At 40.7% G+C, this 21,894-nt stretch overlaps 1 protein-coding gene and 1 non-coding gene across 3 annotated transcripts in view; both read left to right on the top strand.

The window, feature by feature from the left end:
* Positions 1–21,894, top strand: part of ELOVL7 (ELOVL fatty acid elongase 7) — a 71,541-nt gene that overhangs the window by 32,675 nt on the left and 16,972 nt on the right. Inside the window, exon 2 of one of the 2 annotated variants that reach the window (XM_022596988.3) lies at positions 14,733–14,830. In XM_022596988.3, coding sequence (XP_022452696.1) covers positions 14,767–14,830 — 64 coding nt within the window. In that variant the 5' untranslated portion in view covers positions 14,733–14,766. The other variant, XM_089908882.1, reaches the window with a different exon arrangement.
* On the top strand, positions 1,244–1,351 carry LOC115801657 (U6 spliceosomal RNA). The gene has a single exon (XR_004021972.1). It is a non-coding gene; the product is annotated as a U6 spliceosomal RNA (small nuclear RNA).

Raw genomic sequence — 21,894 nt, 5'->3', positions numbered from 1 at the left:
TAAATATGGCTTATTTCCTTACGCTTTAACTTAATTTGAAGCTGAGAAAATTGGATCTTCCTGCTAGCCAGTGCAACAAAATGTAAACATCAGCTCTGATCATTTACTTGATTGATTGATTGATTAATACCATGGATTTTTTTTTTGCCTCCCCTCCCCTGGTTTAGTTCTGTATGAGATATAAATTTGCATAAGACACCCCTCCCACCCTACTCCACAAGAACTTACAAGAGTTTTAAGTGATGCAAAACATGTCTACAGGGCTTCCCTGATGGTGCAGTGGTTGAGAGCCCGCTTGCCGATGCAGGGGACACGGGTTCGTGCCCCGGTCCGGGAAGATCGGCCCGTGAGCCCTGGCCGCTGAGCCTGCGTGTCCGGAGCCTCTGCAACGGGAGAGGCCACAACAGTGAGAGGCGCGCGTACCGCAAAAAACAAAACAAAACAAAACAAAAACATGACTACAAATAAAATTAAATGCAGTGTGATGACTACCAAATATAGAGTGTCAAAATAATTGACAACCAGTTTGGCGTGAATGTCCAGCCCACCAGATAGAACGCCACCCGTGAAAAACTGACCTGGGCATCCCAATGCACAAGAGCGAAACACTAGTACTGGTTATATATACTGTGCTGTAGGATTGCATATAATTTGGATAATTCCATAATTGATTCAGCTGAATAGTAGTATATGATAATGGGCTAATCTATCGTCAGTTTTGGACAGAACAATATTTCTAACATCATTAATTCCTTACAGAATCTCTTTAAGCAGATGTTTAGATACGCAGTAGGCAATAGCTAAGAAGTAGGCTTAGAAAAACTCATATGTGTGAAAAGCCTAGAATGAATGAATGAATTCATCTTCTCTTTTCCCCTTCAGAAGGGGTTCTAATGTCACTGTCTTCACCCATGAGTGTGAAATGAAGGCGTGTATTAAGTATTAATACATAGCAGAGCGAAAATCCTAGGGGCACTGCCCCAGACTGGACCATCCTGCTTCTGTTGTTCTGCCCGAAAACATTTTCCTTCATACTGTAAGAAATGCTTTATTTCATTTTCTTAAGTACCTAAAACACTCACTTAAAAATCCATTTGTGTTAACAAGCGGTGTTTCCCTACCTGTAATTGAAGGACCCCTGGAATGATATGATCACCTTCTGGGGAGGCCCTAGAAATAGGCCTTTTCAACAAGTATCTCAGGAAAAGTCTAATGCACATTAGAGTTTAAGAATTACTCTCTTGTGCTTGCTTCGGCAGCACATATACTAAAAATTGGAACAATACAGAGAAGATTAGCACGGCCCCTGTGCAAGGATGACACGCAAATTTGTGAAGCATTCCATATTTTTTAATTGCAATCATTGTTGCTTTTGTTGTGGTCATCCATTTACAATGCTTGGTGTCAGCTGATTTATCTCTTGTAAAAATAAAATACAGTGTGTGTGTGTGAAAAAAAATTACTCTTGTTCTGAATAGTGATGAAATTCTTTTCTTTCCTGTATCTAGCCAATATGAGTTGCAATTTAATGAATTGACTTTTTGTCTGTTTGTTTGGGGGACTAGGTAGTTGTGTACTTGGAACATTTTTGGTGGGGTTGAGGCCTTGGTAGATAGGGGATTTAGGGCTGAATGAGATCTCTGGGTATAAGGTATACCCAGATACATCTCATATACTCAGGTTGTATTCTCACTTTTAAAGTGTTGTTAAGTATCTATACCAAGATTCACTCCACCTTAAAGGTGTATGCCATTCCCAAGGGACACCTTTAAGGCGCCTTGCTCCGCTCACCAGTTGAGTGTGGGGCCTCCATCATCAGAGTCTCTCTATTGTTCCCTTCTCGAGCTGGAGAAGGGAAAGACTAGGATTAGTCCATTTGCTTCTCTTCAGACTTGGGGGTGCTTGTGCAAGTTCTCAGGCTCTTTTGCAACAGCAGTACAGCTGGGGAAGAGGCTGTGTTGGGTTAGGAGCTCTGCCGTCCTATGGATGCTACTCTGCTCCAGAGCCTTTCCTGGGCCACAAATTTTTTGAAATTTAGAACATTTGTCTGTGTCCCTTCCTTATTTGGTTCCTTCTGTGAAGTTTTGTGGCTATTTATTTATTTACGATTCATATTACTTTTTTTTTCATTATTTGGAGGGAGGTTCTACCAGGCAACTTTATTCTGCAGGTTTCTGACTGTTGCTTCTTTATGTTTTTCCCTGGCTTCTCTTTCTGTTTTATAAACATGGGTGTTCACTGAGAAGGTGCCCTTTGCCATGTTTCCTCCTGCATTATTTATCACAGAAATGTATTCTGCTCCCATGTTATCAGCTCTCTTTATTTATAGTTAATGATGACCTTAATCCTGAGCTCTGATTCTGGGTGGTTCTCCAAGTTGGCTGAACATTTTCACTTATTGTATTAGTTTGCTAGTGCTGCTGTAACAAAGTTCCACAAACTGGGTGGTTTAAATAACAGAAATTTATTGTCACACAATTCTGAAGCCTAGAAATTCAAAAGCAATGGGTTGGCAGGGTTAGTCCCTGCTGAGGTTGTGACAGAAGGGTCTGTTCCAGGCCTTTCTCCTTCATTGGTAGATGGTCATCTTCATGTTCATATTAGGTTCTTATATGCATGTCTATGTCCAAATTTCCCCTTTTTATAAGGACACCAGTCATATTGGGTTAGGGCCCACCCTAATGATATCGTTTTAACTTGATTACCTCTACAAAGACCCTATTTCCAAATAAGGTCACATCTGAGTATTGGAGGTTAGGATTTCAACATATGAATTTTCAGGGTCACAGTTCAACCCATAACACTTGATTATTCACTTCATGCCACAAATATTTTCTGCTACATGCCAGGCAGTGGTCTAGGCGCTTGGGAACACAAAGATAATTAGGCCTAATCTCTTCCTCTTGATGAGCGAAAAGATAAAAATTAATAAACAGGCATTTTCAATACTGTGCAGTAAGTGTTATCATAGATGAGATGAATTGTTATGAGGACACCTTAGTGGTACACCTCAGCCCGACTGATTGAATCAGGGGTGGCATCTCAGAGGAAGCAATGCTTATGCTGGATTCTTCCCAACAGAATGCAATCGCTGCATTGTCTTTCTCCCTGCTTCCAAACCACACCCTCAGTCACCCAGCCCTGGACTCTGCTACCCAGATAATCTTTTCGAGCACCACTTTAAGATATTTCTCGGTTGAGAAACCTGTAATGACTCTTACTTTGTCAACAGAGTTAAGTCTAAAAACTTCTTTCGCTTGGCTTTTGGGTCGTCCACAGTCAAGTACCAACCCTGGAATCTACCTTTCCTGTGTTGACCTTTCTATTGTTCCCCTCTTTCACTCTGTGCATTATCAAAACAGACTAACAAACATTCTGGAAACGCAGTTGGAGATTTTCTATAATTTTGTGAAGGCAAGGTTTTGATTTTGTTTCCTACTATATCACTGGCACCTAAAGCAGTGCTTGACCTATAACAGATACTTAAGAATATTGGTTGAATAAGCAAATGAAAGAACTTTCCCCTGGAGGTCCCTCTGCTTGTGATGTGTGCCTCTCCTCTGTCCCAGGTGCACACATTTTTGCCTATTGAAATATTATACTCAAGGTTCAGCTCATATGCTCTCCTCCATTATGCATTTCTTCTGGGTCACATGTCCCAGATGTGAACCTTCATTCCGAGAGGCTGTAGTTGTCTGTGTGAACTGTTCACGTGACCCTGCATTCTGCTTTGCATTTTGGGTATCTGTTTAGGTGTTTATTTTTTCTTCCAAACTGAAGGTTGTTTGAATTCAGGAACCGTATTTTAAAAGTATCCTGTTCAGCACTTCCTTGCACAACAACAGATGCTCAAAAAATACTTTTTGTTTGACGAGAAAATGAACGAGAGGGGTATCTCATTCATTTGAAACAAAGTAGGGAAGAAGGCCTAAGGGATGGAGTATTTGGTCTGGCCCCCTTGCCTTGCCTTGTTTTTCTGAGTTTATACTTCAAAATTAATTCAGCAGATATTTATTGAGCACCTACCCATTTTACTCAAGGAATTGTACTAGGACTTAGATTACAAATAGGAATTAAACTGCCCTTGAGGTACTTATCACTTCTTCTAACAGAAAAATGAGTCCTATTGGTCCTGGTGGTCTCTTTAGTCTATTAGTCTAGTGGGTCATATATATATAGTGTTATAGTTTCCAGAGGCATCTAATTTGTACAGTTTTTCAGATGCTTTTCTCTTCTCAGATTTATCGAATTTTCTAGAATTCTCCCACATGTTGAGGCTGCCTGAGGGCAGGGCCCTATTTTCATCCTCCTATTCCCTATTGCCTAGCACTGAGTTTACAGCTGCTGGTGATTTGAGCAGGTCCTTTATTTACCTTAAATGTTCTCTGACTCTTCTCTGAGTTGGCCTTGTCTCTCCAATTACAGAATGCTGTCCTGGGACCTGAGATGCGGCAAAGACACTGATTACTCTGTTTAGCCTGGGAAGCCCTCTGTTTTCATAAGAGTAATAGTAAGCACAATAAATAGTGCGTTTAGCATTTTGCTAAGGGTTTTACATGAATTGTATCTCCTAGTGGGGCCTTCTGCTAATATCATTGGTTTCTAGGATGCTTTCATTTCTAACAAGTTGTCATATTAACATGTTGAGGTTGTTAAATGAATATCTAAACTAAAGTCTGTCTGCCTCATACATACTCATGAGTCAGGATTATGTTTCAGAGCCAAAACAGGAATGTAATATAATGTATATAATAATGTATATAATGTGTGTGTGCATAAATAAATATATATATACATATATATACATATATATATATAATGTAAACCAGTCTGGTGGGTCATGCATATATAGTGTTATATTATCCGGAGGCATCTAATTTTAATAGGTCCCTCTTTCAAGGGAAAGTGAAGATGTGAAAATCAAGATGAAAGAATTGTAAGGAAAGGAGGGGATGGTAAGGATATTTGTTTTGAGGTCCTGCTTGACATGGAAAGTAGAGCTCTTAAACCTGATTGAAGGGCAGATCTGAGTCTATTCATACAGAGAGAGTGTTAATATGTACTCCTATGTCATTGTTGTTGGGAGTGGGAAACACCCATTTTACTTAAACATGCTGTATACCCGTGAGAACAACATTAAGTTTGTGGAAGTGGTAATAGCAATTGCAAGTGTGAGTCCAGCTCTATGCTGTCTGTGTTTATGGACTTACAGCGTATTATCTGTATCATCAAAGAGGCTGTGGCACAAGATAATTCCAAATAGCAGACATGTAAAAGTCACTAGAAAGTCTTATGTGGTGTTGCAAAACATGCTTAACTTATTAATCAGGTTTTGTTTAAACAAACAAAACAATCAAGATTAGTCTATCCTGAACACACATCACCAGGGTGAGCAGAGAGCACTTAGATGGATGGGTTCCCTGTCAGACCTTCGTTCATATCTGAACTATCACTCCAGAGTAATCACCTAAAGTCACAATTTAAGCGAACATTGTTTCTCAAAGCTAACCTCCCTTTCCTCCTCGTGGGTTAATCAGTCTTCTGCCTTTTTCAGGCTCCTGCTTCCTCCCTGAAGCCATGTGCTTTCCCACACGTGCGGGGTGGGAGCCGGCACAATACCAATTACCCTGTAGAAACCACTGCAGGCCCAATCCTTTTTCAGTGCATGGTTTAAATATGGGCACTTGATACAATCCTGGGAGGAGGTGTTTAAGGGGCCTCTGGGAGCATTGGGAAAGGTTTTAAACCTCCTAAAAAGAGACACAAAGAAAAGACCCTTTTACTACGCTGGAAGAAGGTGTATGAGAATGTGATATTTTGGAATGACTGTCACCATCTTTTTCCACAAAAATGACAAAACAGAAATTTCAGAAGAAATTTTCCTACCTTTGGACTCCTTTTTCTATGAGATAACACGTCCTCTTACTGCTTAAGCCATTTGAGTTGTGTTCTGTTATTTGCAAATGAAAGCATCGTCCCTGATACTATAACATTCCCATTTGAAAAACAGAAAGTTAGGCGTTTAGTATCTTTATTTGATGTTTGAGTTGATCAATTTTGTTTGCCTAAAAGACAAGGCTTATTTTCTAATTTTCTGTAACTTCCTAAGACCTCAGATGTAGCAGTAATTTTCTCTTTTCACAAATGCTTGAGAACTTCAAGCTTATTTCACCCTTGAAATAGGAGTTCAGTTTCCCTACATTCTGGGCGTGTATGCTGACTCAAAGATCTCCCAGATTTCACATCTGTTGAAATTATTTTGAATCACCAGAGAAATCTTTTCCAATATTGATTGCACCTCCTGTTCCTGCCCTTCTTGACCCAGATACCTTATCATATCCTAGTGACATTCATTTTGAACCCCTTGTCATGAATCATGCCTATTCCTCATATTGTGGGTGTTGTCATGTCAGAGAATGGTTTATGCAGTATTAAGAAGTTCCCAAACCTGGCCCATCATCAGAGTCTCCGCAGACATACTAACTGAATCCAAATCTCTGTCTAGGTAATTATGACAATCAACCAGGTCTGACAGCCACTTGTATTAGGGGTATAGAAGAGAGAAAATTTGTACTGACCTGATCCCATACCTGAAGTAAATGGTTTCAAACCTCCCTTGACAAAGTCAGCATATAAGAACAAAATTTTATTTTGTTATAGCTTAATTTTTAATTTTAATAAAGCTTTCTTTATTCTTTGGGCATGGTAGGAACCTATTTCGGTCAACTCTAAATGTGACCACCCCTCTCTCCATCACCTCTCAGCAAGTTAGAAAAAGCTTATGTATAAGTTAGAAGGAGGGGTCCTTTAGTTTCCATGGCCTCTGTCCACACTGCCATCCCCTGAGATGTCCAGGGTCCTATCAGGTCTTTGACCACTAGTCCATACAGGTCTGTGTTGTTGCTAAGCTACATGATTCCTTCATTTTTTACAGCTCTTCTGCAATACTTCCACATCTATTGAGTGTTCTCAGAAGACTTTCTGCTGCCCTTGCACCACGCTGGAGCAAGAGTAACTCTCTATGGATGCCTAAGGCCCCATCAGCCACCTGTTCCCACTCTACCCATGCAGCAGAGCCTGACCCCTTCTCCTCTGTTTCCATAATACTACTTGGCACCTCACCAGGGCTTATTGCCCTTTTCTCTGAGATCTGCACTAATTGCTTTCCCTCTGACTTTCTCCCTTCCCAAGCCTGAAGCATGCTCTTCTGTGCTAGGAGGCATGGAAACCTCAGAGGTTTCCTCCTAGATCTCTTGTCTATGCCCTTGAGTTCTTCTGTATGGCTAAGTACCTAAGCTTTTATAACTCAGAATCTAGGATTAAACTTTCTGGGTTTTTGCCTTCTATGTTGTGTTTCATTCCCAAGGCGATTTGCATTAACCTAGCTGATAAAGGAAATACTAAAGAGAAACACAAGTTCATATATGTATGTGAAGCATTAAAATAAAACACAAAATCCTGTATGGTAAATGTAAGGAACATGACATGTTTTTTGTTTCTGCTGTGTGTGTGTGTGTGTGTGTGTGTGTACGTGTAATTGCAGTGCACACATGTATATAGTAATTAATAAAATTGAAAATCTGTACGAAATAATTTTTCACCGAGTCTGTTCATGTTCTAGATTTACTTTCTTTAATTTGCGTTCATAATAAATGAAAAAGGGAAAAAGGATTTAGGATAATATGCTGGAAAGTACACTTCCCACATAGTTACCTCAGGCTACTCTACGTTTATTCCAGTAATATTGCCATAGCCCTAAACATTTCTGGATTTGTTCCTTTGCAATTTACAAACCATAAGTTGAAAATCTTAGTAAATTATGATAATCCCACCTCCACTTCCCCTATTCCCACCCCCACTTATCAATATGTAGCTCAGCTTGATCCGTTTACCTTCAAAACCATTCTTATGATTAGTTATGAGCTTGATTTTTAGAAGCAGTAGACAAAGATTTTTCTTTCTTAAAGCCTATTAAATGAAATTCTGAAAAACTCTGATGTTGATTTGTAAAGAAAAGCTCAAAAACTGCTTTGAACAACAGTATCACTGAAATAAATATATAATTGCCAAAGTGATTACCCTGAAGCAAACTACTTTTATTTAGATGAAAAAATGTCAGTAGTTTACTTTAAACCAGTGCTTCTCAACTAGGGATAACTTTGCCCCCCAGGGGACATTCACCAATTTCTGGACACCTTTTTGGTTGTCTCAGCTGGGGAAGGGGTGTTCCTGGTGTCTGGTGGGTGGAGGCCAGGGTTGATGCTAAGAGTCCTGCACTGCTCAGGGCAGCTCCCCACAACTAAGCATTGTTTGGCCAAAATGTGGAGAAAGATGAGGTTGAAAAACCCTGGTTTAAACAAACAAATGATCACTTTATAGTCATTGCTCACATTTTAATACATTTAAAAGTTTCTGATCCCCTTCCCCCAGACTTAGGCAGGTCAGCTGTTTTGTTCTTACCCTGCTGCCCTATTTCCATTACAGACCTCCATCCCTCTGCTGGTACCTGCCTTAGCTCATTTCAGTTTATGTGTCCCTGAGCAGCATCTGGGGCTAGCCAGAAGTGTTCTTGCAGCTTTGTCCCTGATGTCTGATTTAAAAAGCAGAGATCAGTGGGGAGCCCAGAACCTCCCAAACATCAAAAGAGAAAGGGAAAATCATAGGGCCCTGCTAGGAAAGCCATACGCTGCCTCTATCCTCCTTTCCCTCAGGGAGAATGTCCCAGCGTAGTTTGCAGGGTTTGGACAAATCTTTTTACATGAGGGCTCACCTGTAAATGGTTGGCCATGGTTTTTGATTTCTGGATTCCTGCCAGGTCCTTCCCACCACAGGCAACCCTAAGGTCATGTCCCCATCTGAGTAAATTCCAGCAAGAAGTCCTCCCAGCTAAGTGCTGCCTTGTAAGTCCTGTTGAGATAGATCTCAAAGTGATCAGATTCCTCAAGCTCACTCTGGGTCCTGGTGTTAGCATTTATGTGGCTTTGAAGAGTTTCCAGGTAAGCTGTAGGTGTCAGGCACATTTCTCAACTTGACATCTTTAATATAGGTCTAAAGAAGCTAGTCTGGGCAGATTAAGTCCCTTTTTTAAAAAAAAATTAATTAGTTTATTTATTTTTGGCTGCGTTGGGTCTTCAGTTGCTGTACGTGGGCTTTCTCTAGTTGTGGCAAGCCGGAGCTACTCTTCGTTGTGGTGAGTGGGCTTCTCATTGTGGCGGCTTCTCTTGTTGCGGAGCACAGGCTCTAGGTGCGTGAGCTTCAGTAGTTGTGGCTCGCGGGCTCTAGAGCACAGGTTCAGTAGTTGCGGCACACGGGCTTAGTTGCTCCGCAGCATGTGGGATCTTCCAGGACCAGGGCTCGAACCCGTTTCTCCTGCATTGGCAGGCGGATTCTTAACCACTGCACCACCAGGGAAGTCCCTAAGTCCCTTCTTTACCAAGTGGTCCAGTTGCCATGTGATACTGTCCAAAACAAGGAGTGGAATTCATGGGTTAGTTGCAGGTGCTGGTCAATGAAATAGCAGCACCAGTTCCCCGTCAGTGAGCTCCTGTTTACTCTAATCCTGCCACATGCATTTGACGCCTTTGGAAATGGGCTGAGCTCTGGCAGGGAGCCTTTTTCTCTTCCCCTGTAGCACCTGCCTGTCTCTTCCACCCATAGTGAAGGTTTGGTCATTTGTCTACTGTTTTTGAGTTTTAAGTCTCTGCTTCACATTCATGGAGCCCTGACTATTCTGGCATCTCCAGATCTGAAATTTTATGCCATTGAGTATTTAAAATCAGTTATTAAGGTCCTAGTTCTGCTGTCAGCTAGAAGATATCTCTGTACCTTCACCACATAGAATAAGTTTCTCCCCATATCTATGTACCATTGCCTAGCAATCAAGGGTCCCTGTTAAGGGGGGAGGTCTGGGTTGGGACGGGGGAGATATGCCTGGCTCTAGCCCGGGGGTAGCACTGTATTTATAGGACAACTCAGGTTGCCCCCAATTTATTTATCAACAGTTTTCTAGTCTAGTCCCTATAATGTAATATTGGCGTCCAGTCCATCACTGTCCCAGCTTATAAGGAAATTCTCAGCAGTTTGTTTAGTTCCAACAAGCTAAATGGATCAGGTTTCTTTTCATGCCCCATCCCTACACAATTATGCAGGTTCCTTCTCTGGTGGGCCCACAAGGGTTAAGGACTGTTGGATGGCAGGTTATTTACGAGGAAAGGATCCTGAGAGAGTTCCACTCCAGTAAGCTTGAGACAACAGATCCCTTTCCTGCCTCTCCAGTCCGCCCTTTCACCTGCTTGAAGGGCATCTACTTCTGTCTCTCCCTCCTCTCTCTCCCCCACCCCCATGTGAGTTACTCCTCTGACGACCTTCTCCCTCTTCCTGCATCTCAGTCTTGTATAGTCTTTTGGATTAGAAAAGCCAGCTCTCTTTGCTGCCTGTGAATATTACTGAACTGCATTAGACTGTGGTTTCTTTGAGGCTTCGTGCTTTAGTGAGGGCTGGCGAGAGGAAATGGCCTATGTGGAATGAGTGGAGGGAAAAGAGGAGGCAGGGCTTGCACAGAAAACAGTTTAATACTTTGAAATGTAAGCCCACCATATGCCCTATAAAGTAGAATCTTTCACTCTGATTCTGAATAATTTAAACAGCATTATTTTGGCAGTTTAATTATGAGAATAATGGCTCGAGGTCTGTTACATCAGTAGTTAAGGTGAGCTGGAAAGTAGCTTTTATCGTGGTCTAAAGCACTCCTACCAAAACCACTGGAAAACATCAAGGGAAGAATCATTTATAATTTGTGACATACCAGCTCTTATAATGAAAGTAGTAGACTTTTCTCTAGATTTGTGCCATATACTGCCATTCAACTGAGTTTGGCTGGATGTTTTCCATTTAAATTGGTACAACTTATCTCTACAAATGATAATGTCTGACTTTGATTGAATATTCATTCTTTATCAGATTCTGTGCTCTAAACTTTATACATATATGTTATCTCATAGAGTCTTCCAAACAACTCTGTGAGTTTATTTTATCTTGGTAGGTTGTAGAATTGCCATTTTACAGATAAGGAAATTGAACTTTAATTTTGCCCAGGGTCACACAGCTAGTCAGTGGTGGGATTCAAACCAAGGTCTTTGCAATCCCAGAGCTTCTGCTCCTACCCCCATATCACACCTTCACTACAGAAATCATCCCCAGGAAAACCAGAGTCCAGGCTGACTCTGGCAAGTTCCTGGCATCACCGTAGCTAATTTGAGTCTGAACTCAGCTTGAGGACACTGGATGTATCAGATCAGAGGCCATGCTGAGATACCACCCTGGACTTGGAGAGGTCCTCTGGAGTAGACAGATCCTTGAGGCATTAAGATTAAAATCCCTCTTTTGTGTTTATGTGCAAGTGTGTATGGGTGTTCAAGCAACGATGTCCCAGCAAAAGTGCAGCTGATTCCATTCTTTTTTGTTTGTTTGTTTAAAATACTTTAACTCTTTATTTTTGTATAGGTAATATAGTCACATGAGTCAAGACCCAAACAGTATAAGGTCTTCCTTCCATCCTTTCGGCCCAGTTTGTACCCCGATCCCTTCCCCATGGATATCTTTTCAGAGTTCCTTGTATGATAATATATATAAATGGAAATTTATATTCTTATTCCTTTCTACCTTTTCTGTATAAAAGGTAGTCATTTAAAAATTCTGTCCTGGGCTTCCCTGGTGGCTCAGTGGTTAAGAATCCACCTGCCAATGCAGGGGACACAGGTTCGAGCCCTGGTCCAGGAAGATCCCACATGCCGCGGAGCAACTAAGCCTGTGTGCCACAACTACTGAGCCTGCACTCTAGAGGCCGCAAGCCACAACTACTGAAGCCTGCGCACCTAGAGCCCGTGCTCCGCAACAAGAGAAGCCACTGCAATGAGAAGCCTGCGCACTGCAATGAAGAGTAGCCCCCGCTCGCCGCAAATAGAGAAATCCTGTGGGCAGCAACGAAGACCCAACACAGCCAAAAATAATAAATAAATAAAATAAATTTATATATATATAAAAGAATTCTGTCCCTTCCTTTGCTTTTTTCACATAGACATTTATCTTGGATATTTTTCCATGTTAGCACACAGAAAGCTTTCTCATTCTTATTTACAATGGCATGGTATTTCCTGGTGTTAGACATATCATCATTAACCAATCAGTCCATTTTTAATAGACATTTGGCTTGTTTCCAGTCTTTTGCTCTTACTGACTGATGCAATGATTAAGCTTGAATATATGTCATTGAGCATATGTGCATATATCTCTATAGGAGAAGTTTCTAGAAATAGGATTGCTGGTTTAAAATTATGCGTTTATAATTTTTTTACTGATAATGCCAAATTGCACCAAGGGTTATACTAATTTGCACTCCCACCAACAAGGTATGAGTTTCCCACAGTCCTTCCAACAGAGTGAACACATTTTTGGATTTTGGCCCATCTGATTGATAAAAATGTTTGGACTTTAGTCCATCCAATGCAATAAAATATTGTAGATTTCTTTTTTTAAAACTTTTTTAAAAATTAATTAATTAATTAATTGTAATTTTGGCTGCGTTGAGTCTGTTGCTGCACGTGGGTTTTCTCTAGTTGTGGCGAGCGGGGGCTACTCTTTGTTGTGGTGCCCGGGCTTCTCATTGCGGTGGCTTCTCCTGTTGCAGAGCATGGCCTCTAGGCACATAGGCTTCAGTAGTTGCAGCATGCAGGCTCAGTAGTTGTGGCTCACGGGCTGTAGAGCGCAGGCTCAGTAGTTGTGGCGCATGGGCCCAGGGCTTGAACCCATGTCCCCTGCATTGGCAGGTGGATTCTCAATCACTGCGCCACCAGGGAAGCCCCGTATATTTCTTACTATGGTTAAAGTTAAGCAACTTTTCGTATGTTTAATAGCCATTTGTATTTCCTTTTCTGTGAAATTTGCCCATTTTTTTCTTGGCTTATAGGTCTTCTCATCAGTTTCTAGGAACTCTTAATATATGGGGGAGAGTAGCACTTGTCTGTATTTTAAATTGAACGTATATATTTTTTTCTGTTTGTCATTTGGTTTTTTTCCTTTCTTCTTCTTGATTTTCATATGGTTAAATTTGTTAGTCTTCTCTTATGTCTTATGGATTTTAAGTCAAAGTTAAAAAAGAGTTTTTCTACTCCAAGGTTATAAAAGTGTTCTCCCTGTTGTCATCTAGTACTTTCATGGTTCTTTGAAATTTTTACTTAAATCTTTGATATATTGGAGTTTATCTTGGTTTTTAGTATAATTTTTGGATCCAACTTGTTTTTTGCAGTTGACTATCTAGTTGTACCATACCATTTACTCAGTAATTGCTGGTAATTCAGTGCCTACTGGTTTGAATTGTCACCTTTATCATATACGATATGTCTTTAAAAAATACATATATACTTTATATATGTATATTCTAAAATGTCTTTATCTTAGAATGCTAGAATAAAGTCTGAATTTTTCTGTTGCAGACCTAGAGGGTTTATTTTTTATTGTGGTAAAATATACATAATGTAAAATTTAACATTTTAACCATTTTTAAGTGTAAAGTTCAATGGCATTAAGTATATTTGCATTTTTGTGCAACCGTCACCACCAGCTATCTCTAGAACTTTTCATCTTCCCACCATATGACTTGAAATCAAACCTACTATTCATTTTATGATGCACCATTCCTTTGTAAGGTGTGTGCTGTTTTCAGAGATGTTAAAATTTGGGAAAGTGTACATCTTAGAATTTATGAAATATGGTACTAAAATCCCCAAAGTTTTTGGTGTGTTTCTGGATGTTCTGTTCTATTCCATTGGTTTGCCTCTTCATGTGCTAGTGTCACACTGTTTTAATTACTGAATATTTAGAATATCTTTTAATACATGATAGAGCTAGTTTTCCCTCATTGGCCTTCTTTTTCAAAAGACTTCTTTTTCCAGCTGTTTTTGTCATCAGTCCAGATAAACTAGGCAACTTCTCCTTGGCTCTTGTAGATCTTTTCCTCCCTCTCTCTACCTCTATTTCAATTAAATTATAAACACTTGAATATAGAAGATCTTCTTACACCTGAAGGTCAGCTAGAAGTCTGGATCAGGTCTTCCCTGGTGGCGCAGTGGTTGAGAGTCCGCCTGCCGATGCAGGGGACGCGGGCTCGTGCCCCGGTCCGGGAAGATCCCACGTGCCGCTGAGCAGCTGGGCCCGTGAGCCATGGCCGCTGAGCCTGCGCGTTCGGAGCCTGTGCTCCGCAACGGGAGAGGCCGCAACAGTGAGAGGTCCGCGTACAGCAAAAAAAAAAAAAAAAAAAAAAAAAAAAGTCTGGATCAGAGTATCTTTTCTGAAAGTTTGTCATCTTGACTTTCTTCTGGGTTTTTACTTCAACATTGCCATGGGAGGTACAGTCCATTCCTGACCTATATTGTTTTCATAAAGGGAGATAGATGCTCCTACGACAGTTCTTAGAATCACCTACTCCTTTTGCATCTCGTACATAGAACATCAGCTTTTTGAGTGAATTAAGCATTGTCCTTATGATGAAAAGTCTTAAATGTTTGCAACTGCATCAGGGTTTAATGTGGTTCACTAATGCATTTACCCTCAGTAAGTTTGTTGTTTTGCCAGTTATTCCTATTAAATTTTTAACATTTTTAATATTGTATTAGTAGAAACTTGGCTTTATTTGCATCCATAGATCATAAACACATCTCTTTTTTGTTTTACTGAAGAACCCATTGTAAGGGCGAGTAAATCCTGTGGAAAATGGCCTTCAGTGATCTTACATCGAGGACCGTGCGTCTTTATGGTAATTGGATCAAAGATGCTGGTAAGTAACCAAATTTCTTAACTATGGCTCATCCTTCTTTTTCCTGTCAGATTCCCATATTTAATAGGATTTCATTGAAACAGAACGAGAGACTTTGCAACTTAACACTCCCTCACTGACACCCCACATATTGATTTTTATTACTAGTTAATGAAGTGTCAAAGATTTCACTGAAGATATGTACAAAGATAGAGGTACACAGATGATGTTCATTACGATGTTTATAATAGTGAAGATAGCTTTAATATCCAAGGAAGGGAACTGGTTTATAAATGATGGTACGTTCCAACCCAGTAGCCATTAGAAGTGATTTTGGAGGCACAGGGCTCTTAGGCTTGATTCTGCCCTAATGCTCCTAAGAGAAATAACAGTTACTGCCAATAATGGCTCTGTCCAGTATGACTCTTGAGTGGGAAGGGCCGCAGCCCCCAGGGGCGTATCAGAAAGGATGGGGAGCGTTTCCTAGGGTAACCCCTGAGTAATTCTAGAAGGACCAGAGTAATTCTCCCCTTGCCCATTAGAAAAGTAAAAATCAATGTTGTTGAAGAACATTTAATGCCATAGCAAGAAGTTTAAAATACATTAAATGAAAGCAGCTTATAAAACACCACATGTATTTTTTTTGTGAGGGTTAGCAGTTATCTCTTTGTGGTAGGATTATGGGTAATTTCTATTTCCTTATCTATGTCTGTCTAGATGTTTTTTGTGTTTTTTTTGCGGTATGCGGGCCTCCCACTGCTGTGGCCTCTCCCGTTGCGGAGCACAGGCCCCGGACGCGCAGGCCCAGCGGCTCATGGCTCACGGGCCCAGCCGTTCCCACGGCATGTGGAATCTTCCCGGACCGGGGCACGAACCCGCGTCCCCTGCATCGGCAGGCGGACTCTCAACCAGTGCGCCACCAGGGAAGCCCTGTCTAGATGTTTTTAAACCACACAAATGTATGTTGCTTTTATAACTACTACGAAATATGTTAATAATATAACAAAGGTAATTTTTTTTTTTTAATAGACAGGAATCAGCACATTTTAGAGCTGAGATGGACTTAGGTATCATGAAAGCTACCTCCTCATGTTAGAGTTGGAGGAACTGAGGCCCAGAGATGTGACCTTCCCAACGTCATGGTCAGTTGTTAGCAGAAAAGATTAGAACCTATGTTTCCTGATTAGGATTAGTATTCTGACATTTCACATTTGACTTACTTTCCACATACTCACCACCATCACCACTTCAGATTAGTTCTTACCCATCAATTAGAAATCACATGTTCACCAGATCCAGGAGGAAAAGTGTCACCTCTTGATACCTACCACAATTGAAATTATATTCCAATTTACACTGATTTCAGGAAAGATACACTGTTTCATGATTGCTGTCTTTCTCAGTAGACTACCGAAGACTAATCTTATTTCACTGAAAAAGGTCCTAACAGTTTTGCCCCTGAAGAATGCCAAGGACCTGAAAGAGATCCCATAAATAAAGAAGCTTCACTCTGGTGAATGGAGAGTTAAGGGAATTTTTATATTTTCTCATTTTTTTTCTTAGTTTTTCAACTTATGTATGGTGCAGAGAATTGTAGGTTTCTTTAGAGGTCATCGTTCTCTGAAGGTTTACAGTAGTTCTCATAAATTCAGTAATTTAAAAACTAATTGTTTTGTTCTAATGGTTTTTATTTTTATTTATTTATTTAAAAAAATATGAATATTTTAATTTATTTTCAAAGTAGAGGTGTAACTTGCTACCTGAACTCTCACGATTTAACCTTGAAAACCAAGTAGATTTGGGTACATTTTTAAAAATAGACCCGTTTGGAAGAATAGATCCCTTACTATCCAACTCTTGCTGTTAACTATCCCAGTCGCAGGAACCCAAGAGATTCAGGTAATCCATATTCTAACTCAGACGATGATGAGTATCTATATAGTGCTAGAAGCATAAAATGTTTTAAGATGAGCTACTTCTGAATTCCACTTCCACTTTTATTCATGGGTCAACACTTTATTTTTATTAGGAATACTTACATTGGAAAGCCCAGTAATATTAGGTCGGAAAAAGGAACGACAAAGGGGTGGAGGTGGTTAGGGAGAGGCAAGGAGCACCCTGGAAGCAGTGTTGCAAACAGTGCAGGGAGGAGGAGAGAAAGAGGCAGGTGATGGTACCTATCTGAAGCTAAGCTAATTTAAAGTCTTGAGAGAAGAGGAAGGGTAGGAGTGTGCAGTGAGAAGACCTAGATTTAAGTTCTGACACTACTGTGAACCAGCTAGGTGATCTTGAACAAAGTATTTATTGTCTGTGGGTTTCAGTTTCTTTGTTAGCAAAACAGAGATGAGAATGGTATCCACCAGCTACCAGACAATACGCATGAAAATGCTCTGTTGTTTGGGAAATATCCCTACACAACCGGTGGTGGTGGTTGATGACTGATAGAGCATTTCCATCTTCAAACACTTTTAATATAGCATATCATTTTTTTAAAAAGTTTCTCCACATTTTCTTTTCCTGTCAAAATCCGGAAGGGTTAAAATGTTTTGTGTTGAGATTTATAACTTTATGAGAACACTACCGCGTGTAACCGGAGAGGTTTTTTCCTTCTGCTTAGTGTGGTATCGATCTCTGAGAGCCATTAGGAATCATTTCTGGCCATCTTAGTCCAGTTTTACTTTGCCTACCCTCTGAAGGTCTGAGCCCATGATCAAGTGCCAAGAATTTCAAGCATATTCTTGGCTTTGGCCCTAATCCTGAGTAGACTTTGGAAAACTTAATGATATTCTTTGGTTTTCTGATTGCTAGAGAAGTGGGGGTCATGCATAGTTATTTCATGTGGAAAATTCCACAGCTACAGAATTTAAAAACAGTTTAATTAATACTTAAGCCATAAGAGGGTTTATTGTGATTCTTAGATATGAGATGTCAAACCTTGAAACAATGCTATAACATTTTTGTGTGTGTGTGTGTGGTACACAGGCCTCTCACTGTTGTGGCCTCTCTGTTGCAGAGCACAGGCTCCGGACGCGCAGGCTCAGCAGCCATAGCTCATGAGCCCAGCCGCTCCGTGGCATGTGGGATCTTCCAGACCGGGGCACGAACCCGTGTCTCCTGCATCGGCAGGTGGACTCTCAACCACTGCGCCACCAGGGAAGCCCTATAACATTTTTAATGTTTGAAAAGCAACTTTCCTTGCATTTGGATAATAATGATGATGACTTTTCAGACATAGTTGTGATTTTTTTGCAAGAAGACAATGTCTGAGTAAGATTTGCTGCCACTCTGAACCTTTAGTACTTCACAAAGTATGAGAGGTACATGTTTGCTTTTCCTTCCAGCTTCTTCATCTTATTGGTGCTTATACCTTTAAAAGGCTTTACTCTTTGAGCTAGTACATGCTACTTAAGAAGTGAACACACTCTTAAAAGTAGTTGGTGGAAAAGTTCATTAATATTCTATGTATGTGGCCCTTGTACTCTCCTGTACTCTCTCTCTTTAGAACGCTCTTAGAAAAGCATTATCGGGCTAGTAATAAGTCAGAACTTTGGTAATCACTGGGTCATGGGCTCTCAGACAGCCTGCCCTCCCATCCTCTGCCTTTATCTTGGTTCTGCTCATAACACTTAAGCCCAACTCCGATGCTAAATACAAGGTACATGAAACCCTCCCTCCCTCTCTAGGGAAAACAGAGCTCACTTGACCCCTGATTCTTTTGTAATTTGTGGGATCACAGACTGAGGCAGAATTAATTTTAAACATTGTCGAGCAGCCCCCTCTACAACCTCCTTATGGAGTCACCAGCCACACCTGGCTTGTAGACGTCTCATCACCAGGAACCTCCTGCCTCACATAGAAGTGGGCTCCCTATTCAGAAAGGTATCACTGTTGCCAAGAGAGAAGGCAGGAACAGTGAGCAGTCATCAAAGTCGTGGACATATTAGGACTTTGAATTTTATTCGCTCAGCAGGGAGAGCTAATTTAAGCAGAGGAATAATCTGAGCAAAGCTTTACTTCTAGAAAGTGAATTTGGCAGTTGTATAGAGACAAGACATAGCAGATTGGGTCAGGAGGCAGGGAAATCACATAAAAGATTATTGCAGAGCACCTAGTGAGGAGTACTGAGGACCTCAGTGTAGGTGAAGGAAGCACTGAAGCCCTGGTTTAAAACGTTGATGGTTCATCATGGTCACCTTGGCAGCTTTTTTCAACATACAGATGCCTGGGACCCATGCCGAGTTTTTTGTTGTTTTTTTTTTGCTATCTGGTTTATAGATATTCCAGAGGTGATTCTGCTGTGCTGACAAAACTGAGATCTGCTGAAATAATAGTAGCCGTGCTTACTGAGCAATTTGAGGTTGTGCCAGGCTCTTTACTCAAAATAACTCACTAAATCCTCTCTCAGCTACCTGCTGTTTTATGCCCAATTCACAGATGAGGAAACTAAGCACAGAGAAGTTAAGTCGGTGGCCTCAGGTCACATAACAAGTCAGTTATGTGAGAGCCAGGATCAGAGCGCAGACTGAAATAGGATGAAAAAGCTTGGTGTTTTGTTCTGTTATTTGCTTTGAAAATAATATGAAATTAAATTAGCTAGCTTTTCCTAAAAGATAAGATTTTTTAAAAAATCTGTAGAACTGGAAAGTCACACTCAGGATTCTTAAAAAAAGGTGTGTGCTTAAAATGTTAAATTACAGGAAAAATGATTTATTTAAATCATTTTTAAATAAAATGAGCCAGCCCAGCATGCGTTTCCTGGCTTTTTGTTTCTCCTACTGCTACCAGCAGAAGAACAGAAATATGATGTCATTTGATACCCGCGTACCACCCCTTCCCCCCTCCCCTGCCACCACTGAGCTAATGAAAGAGTACAATAAAATATTTCTGATTCAGGAATTCCTTTGCTGACAAAAACAAAAGCCCAAAAAACTAGTTTTCCATCATGCCCGTGATGTCCATTAATAACAGAAACATTTAAAATTCCTTATAAAGAAAAAGAAAAAAATAAAAATCACCCATATTGTCCCCATCTGAAGGTGATATTGTTAACATTCTTCCAGAAGCCTTCTTTTAGTATTGGTTTTAAGTCTTTATTTCATTAGAGATAAAAACTTGACCTATTAATATGGTTTATGATGTTCATATATTTAAGGTTTGGATTACCCACTGATGGAAAAAAATCCGTCATTTATAAATTTATTTTGGCGAAGGGCTATCTTTCCTAAACGGTGCTCCACAGAATGTTAGTTCCACAAGGTGTTAAATAGTATTCTACAAAAAAACAGGGCTACATGGCCAAGTAAGTTTGGGGAATGCTGCATACCACCATTCTCATCTTGGCAATTCACAACAAACATGAAGCACTAAGAAATCATGCAGAAAGGCACTTGTTTGTTTAACCTAGCATTTCTGGTAGCCTTTCCCCACTTTTTGTGGAAAGACTTTAAATAGCTTTCTTATATTGCATAGTTTGGGACATGCTTGGATAGGATACAAGGTAAGGCACAAACTCATTTTTCTCCCAGGTAGTCAGTTTTCCTATTTACTGAATCGTCTCTCCCTTCCTGCTTGCTTATGAGGCTTTCTTTATCGTACATTAAATTCCTAAATATCTTGGGGTCCCTCCTAGAGCTGACTTTTGGCTTATGTATTATTTCAAGATAGGGCATCTGTCAGTATTTTTGAGGGAAGCACATTTGAGTATAGAATAAATCACCTTTAATAGCTACAGCCATGCCCTGGTATATCTGAGTATCAAATGTGAACTTTCCAGTAATAAAGTTGAGGCCAAGTGAGTCATCAGGTGTGGAGTCTACTGAAGAAATTTTTGCATTGGGTAGGAAGTCAGACTTGAAGGGATATACAACGTTTTTTTGGTAATTGGCCACATCATTAGCAGTTTCAGTGGGCAAGGGCTGTATTCCCCCCACCCTTTTTCCCAATTAACAAGAATGATGGTACTTAGCAACCTAAGGTTAGTCAAGACTCAATTTTGAGTCAGATGTATTTGGAAACTTGTCCATACGTATTTTCCTTTACAATATTCTGGCTTCATGAGGCAATTTAGTAAAATTATACCCGAACTACTTAGGATTATAGAATTAATCACATTTCATCTTGAGTTGCAAGTTTTAATTGATCTAATAATTCTCATGGCCTGGAACTAGCAGGGACCACGTGAATTTCTTTTTTACATGGTTGTGAGGCTAGTACTTTTTTGTTTGTTTTTGTTTAAAATATCAGATTGATTAGCCCACATTTTGGACACCTAGAACCCACATTTTAGATACTTAAATGATGCTAAATCCCCTTTCAATTGTATGATACAGTATACAGAAAACTTTCCCCCAGTTTCCTTGGGGAAAGAAGAAAGTTAAGAAAAAGCAAAACCAAACATATTTATATATATAAAAGCATGTCTGGATGGAGAAACTCTAACATGTTACTGGTGGTTATAGACAGATGATAAAAGTTTGCTGGGGGCTTCCCTGGTGGCGCAGTGGTTGAGAGTCCGCCTGCCGATGCAGGGGACGCGGGTTCATGCCCCGGTCCGGGAAGCTCCCACATGCCGCGGAGCGGCTGGGCCCGTGAGCCATGGCTGCTGAGCCTGCCCTTCCAGAGCCTGTGCTCCGCAACGGGAGAGGCCACAACAGTGAGAGGCCCGCTTATCGCAAAAAAAAACACACACACACAAAAAACAAACAAACAAAAAAGTTTGCTGGGTATCTTCTATTCTTCAGATTCAACTGTGTACCCCTGGTAGAATGACCAGGATGAACTACATCCATGGGCTTGCTCCCCTGCCCTCTGGTTTCTGGTTGAGTTTGGCGACTGGAGAGAGAGGGAGGAGGGTGAGGCTGGGGTATTGATTTCCCTGGCCCCTTATTTGCAGGATTGCCGTGCTGGCTGAATCCCTCAACTGAAGGTCACAGCTCCTCACCAGAGGGGCTCCTCCATATGGCTCTCTCCTGGGTTCTGGTAACCACTACCTCCTTTTGCCCTTTGAGCCTCACTGTTTCGAGCTCCATCACAATCCCTGGTGATTTCCCTTGGCACATCCTAAAAATAGCAGTGATCACTGACCA

This window comes from Delphinapterus leucas, chromosome 3 (assembly GCF_059928025.1).
Source record: "Delphinapterus leucas isolate spDelLeu-1000000601 "Yukka" chromosome 3, BTC_Dleu_Yukka2, whole genome shotgun sequence".
Classification (NCBI taxonomy): domain Eukaryota; kingdom Metazoa; phylum Chordata; class Mammalia; order Artiodactyla; family Monodontidae; genus Delphinapterus; species Delphinapterus leucas.
This window is presented reverse-complemented; position numbering and strand designations above follow the sequence as displayed.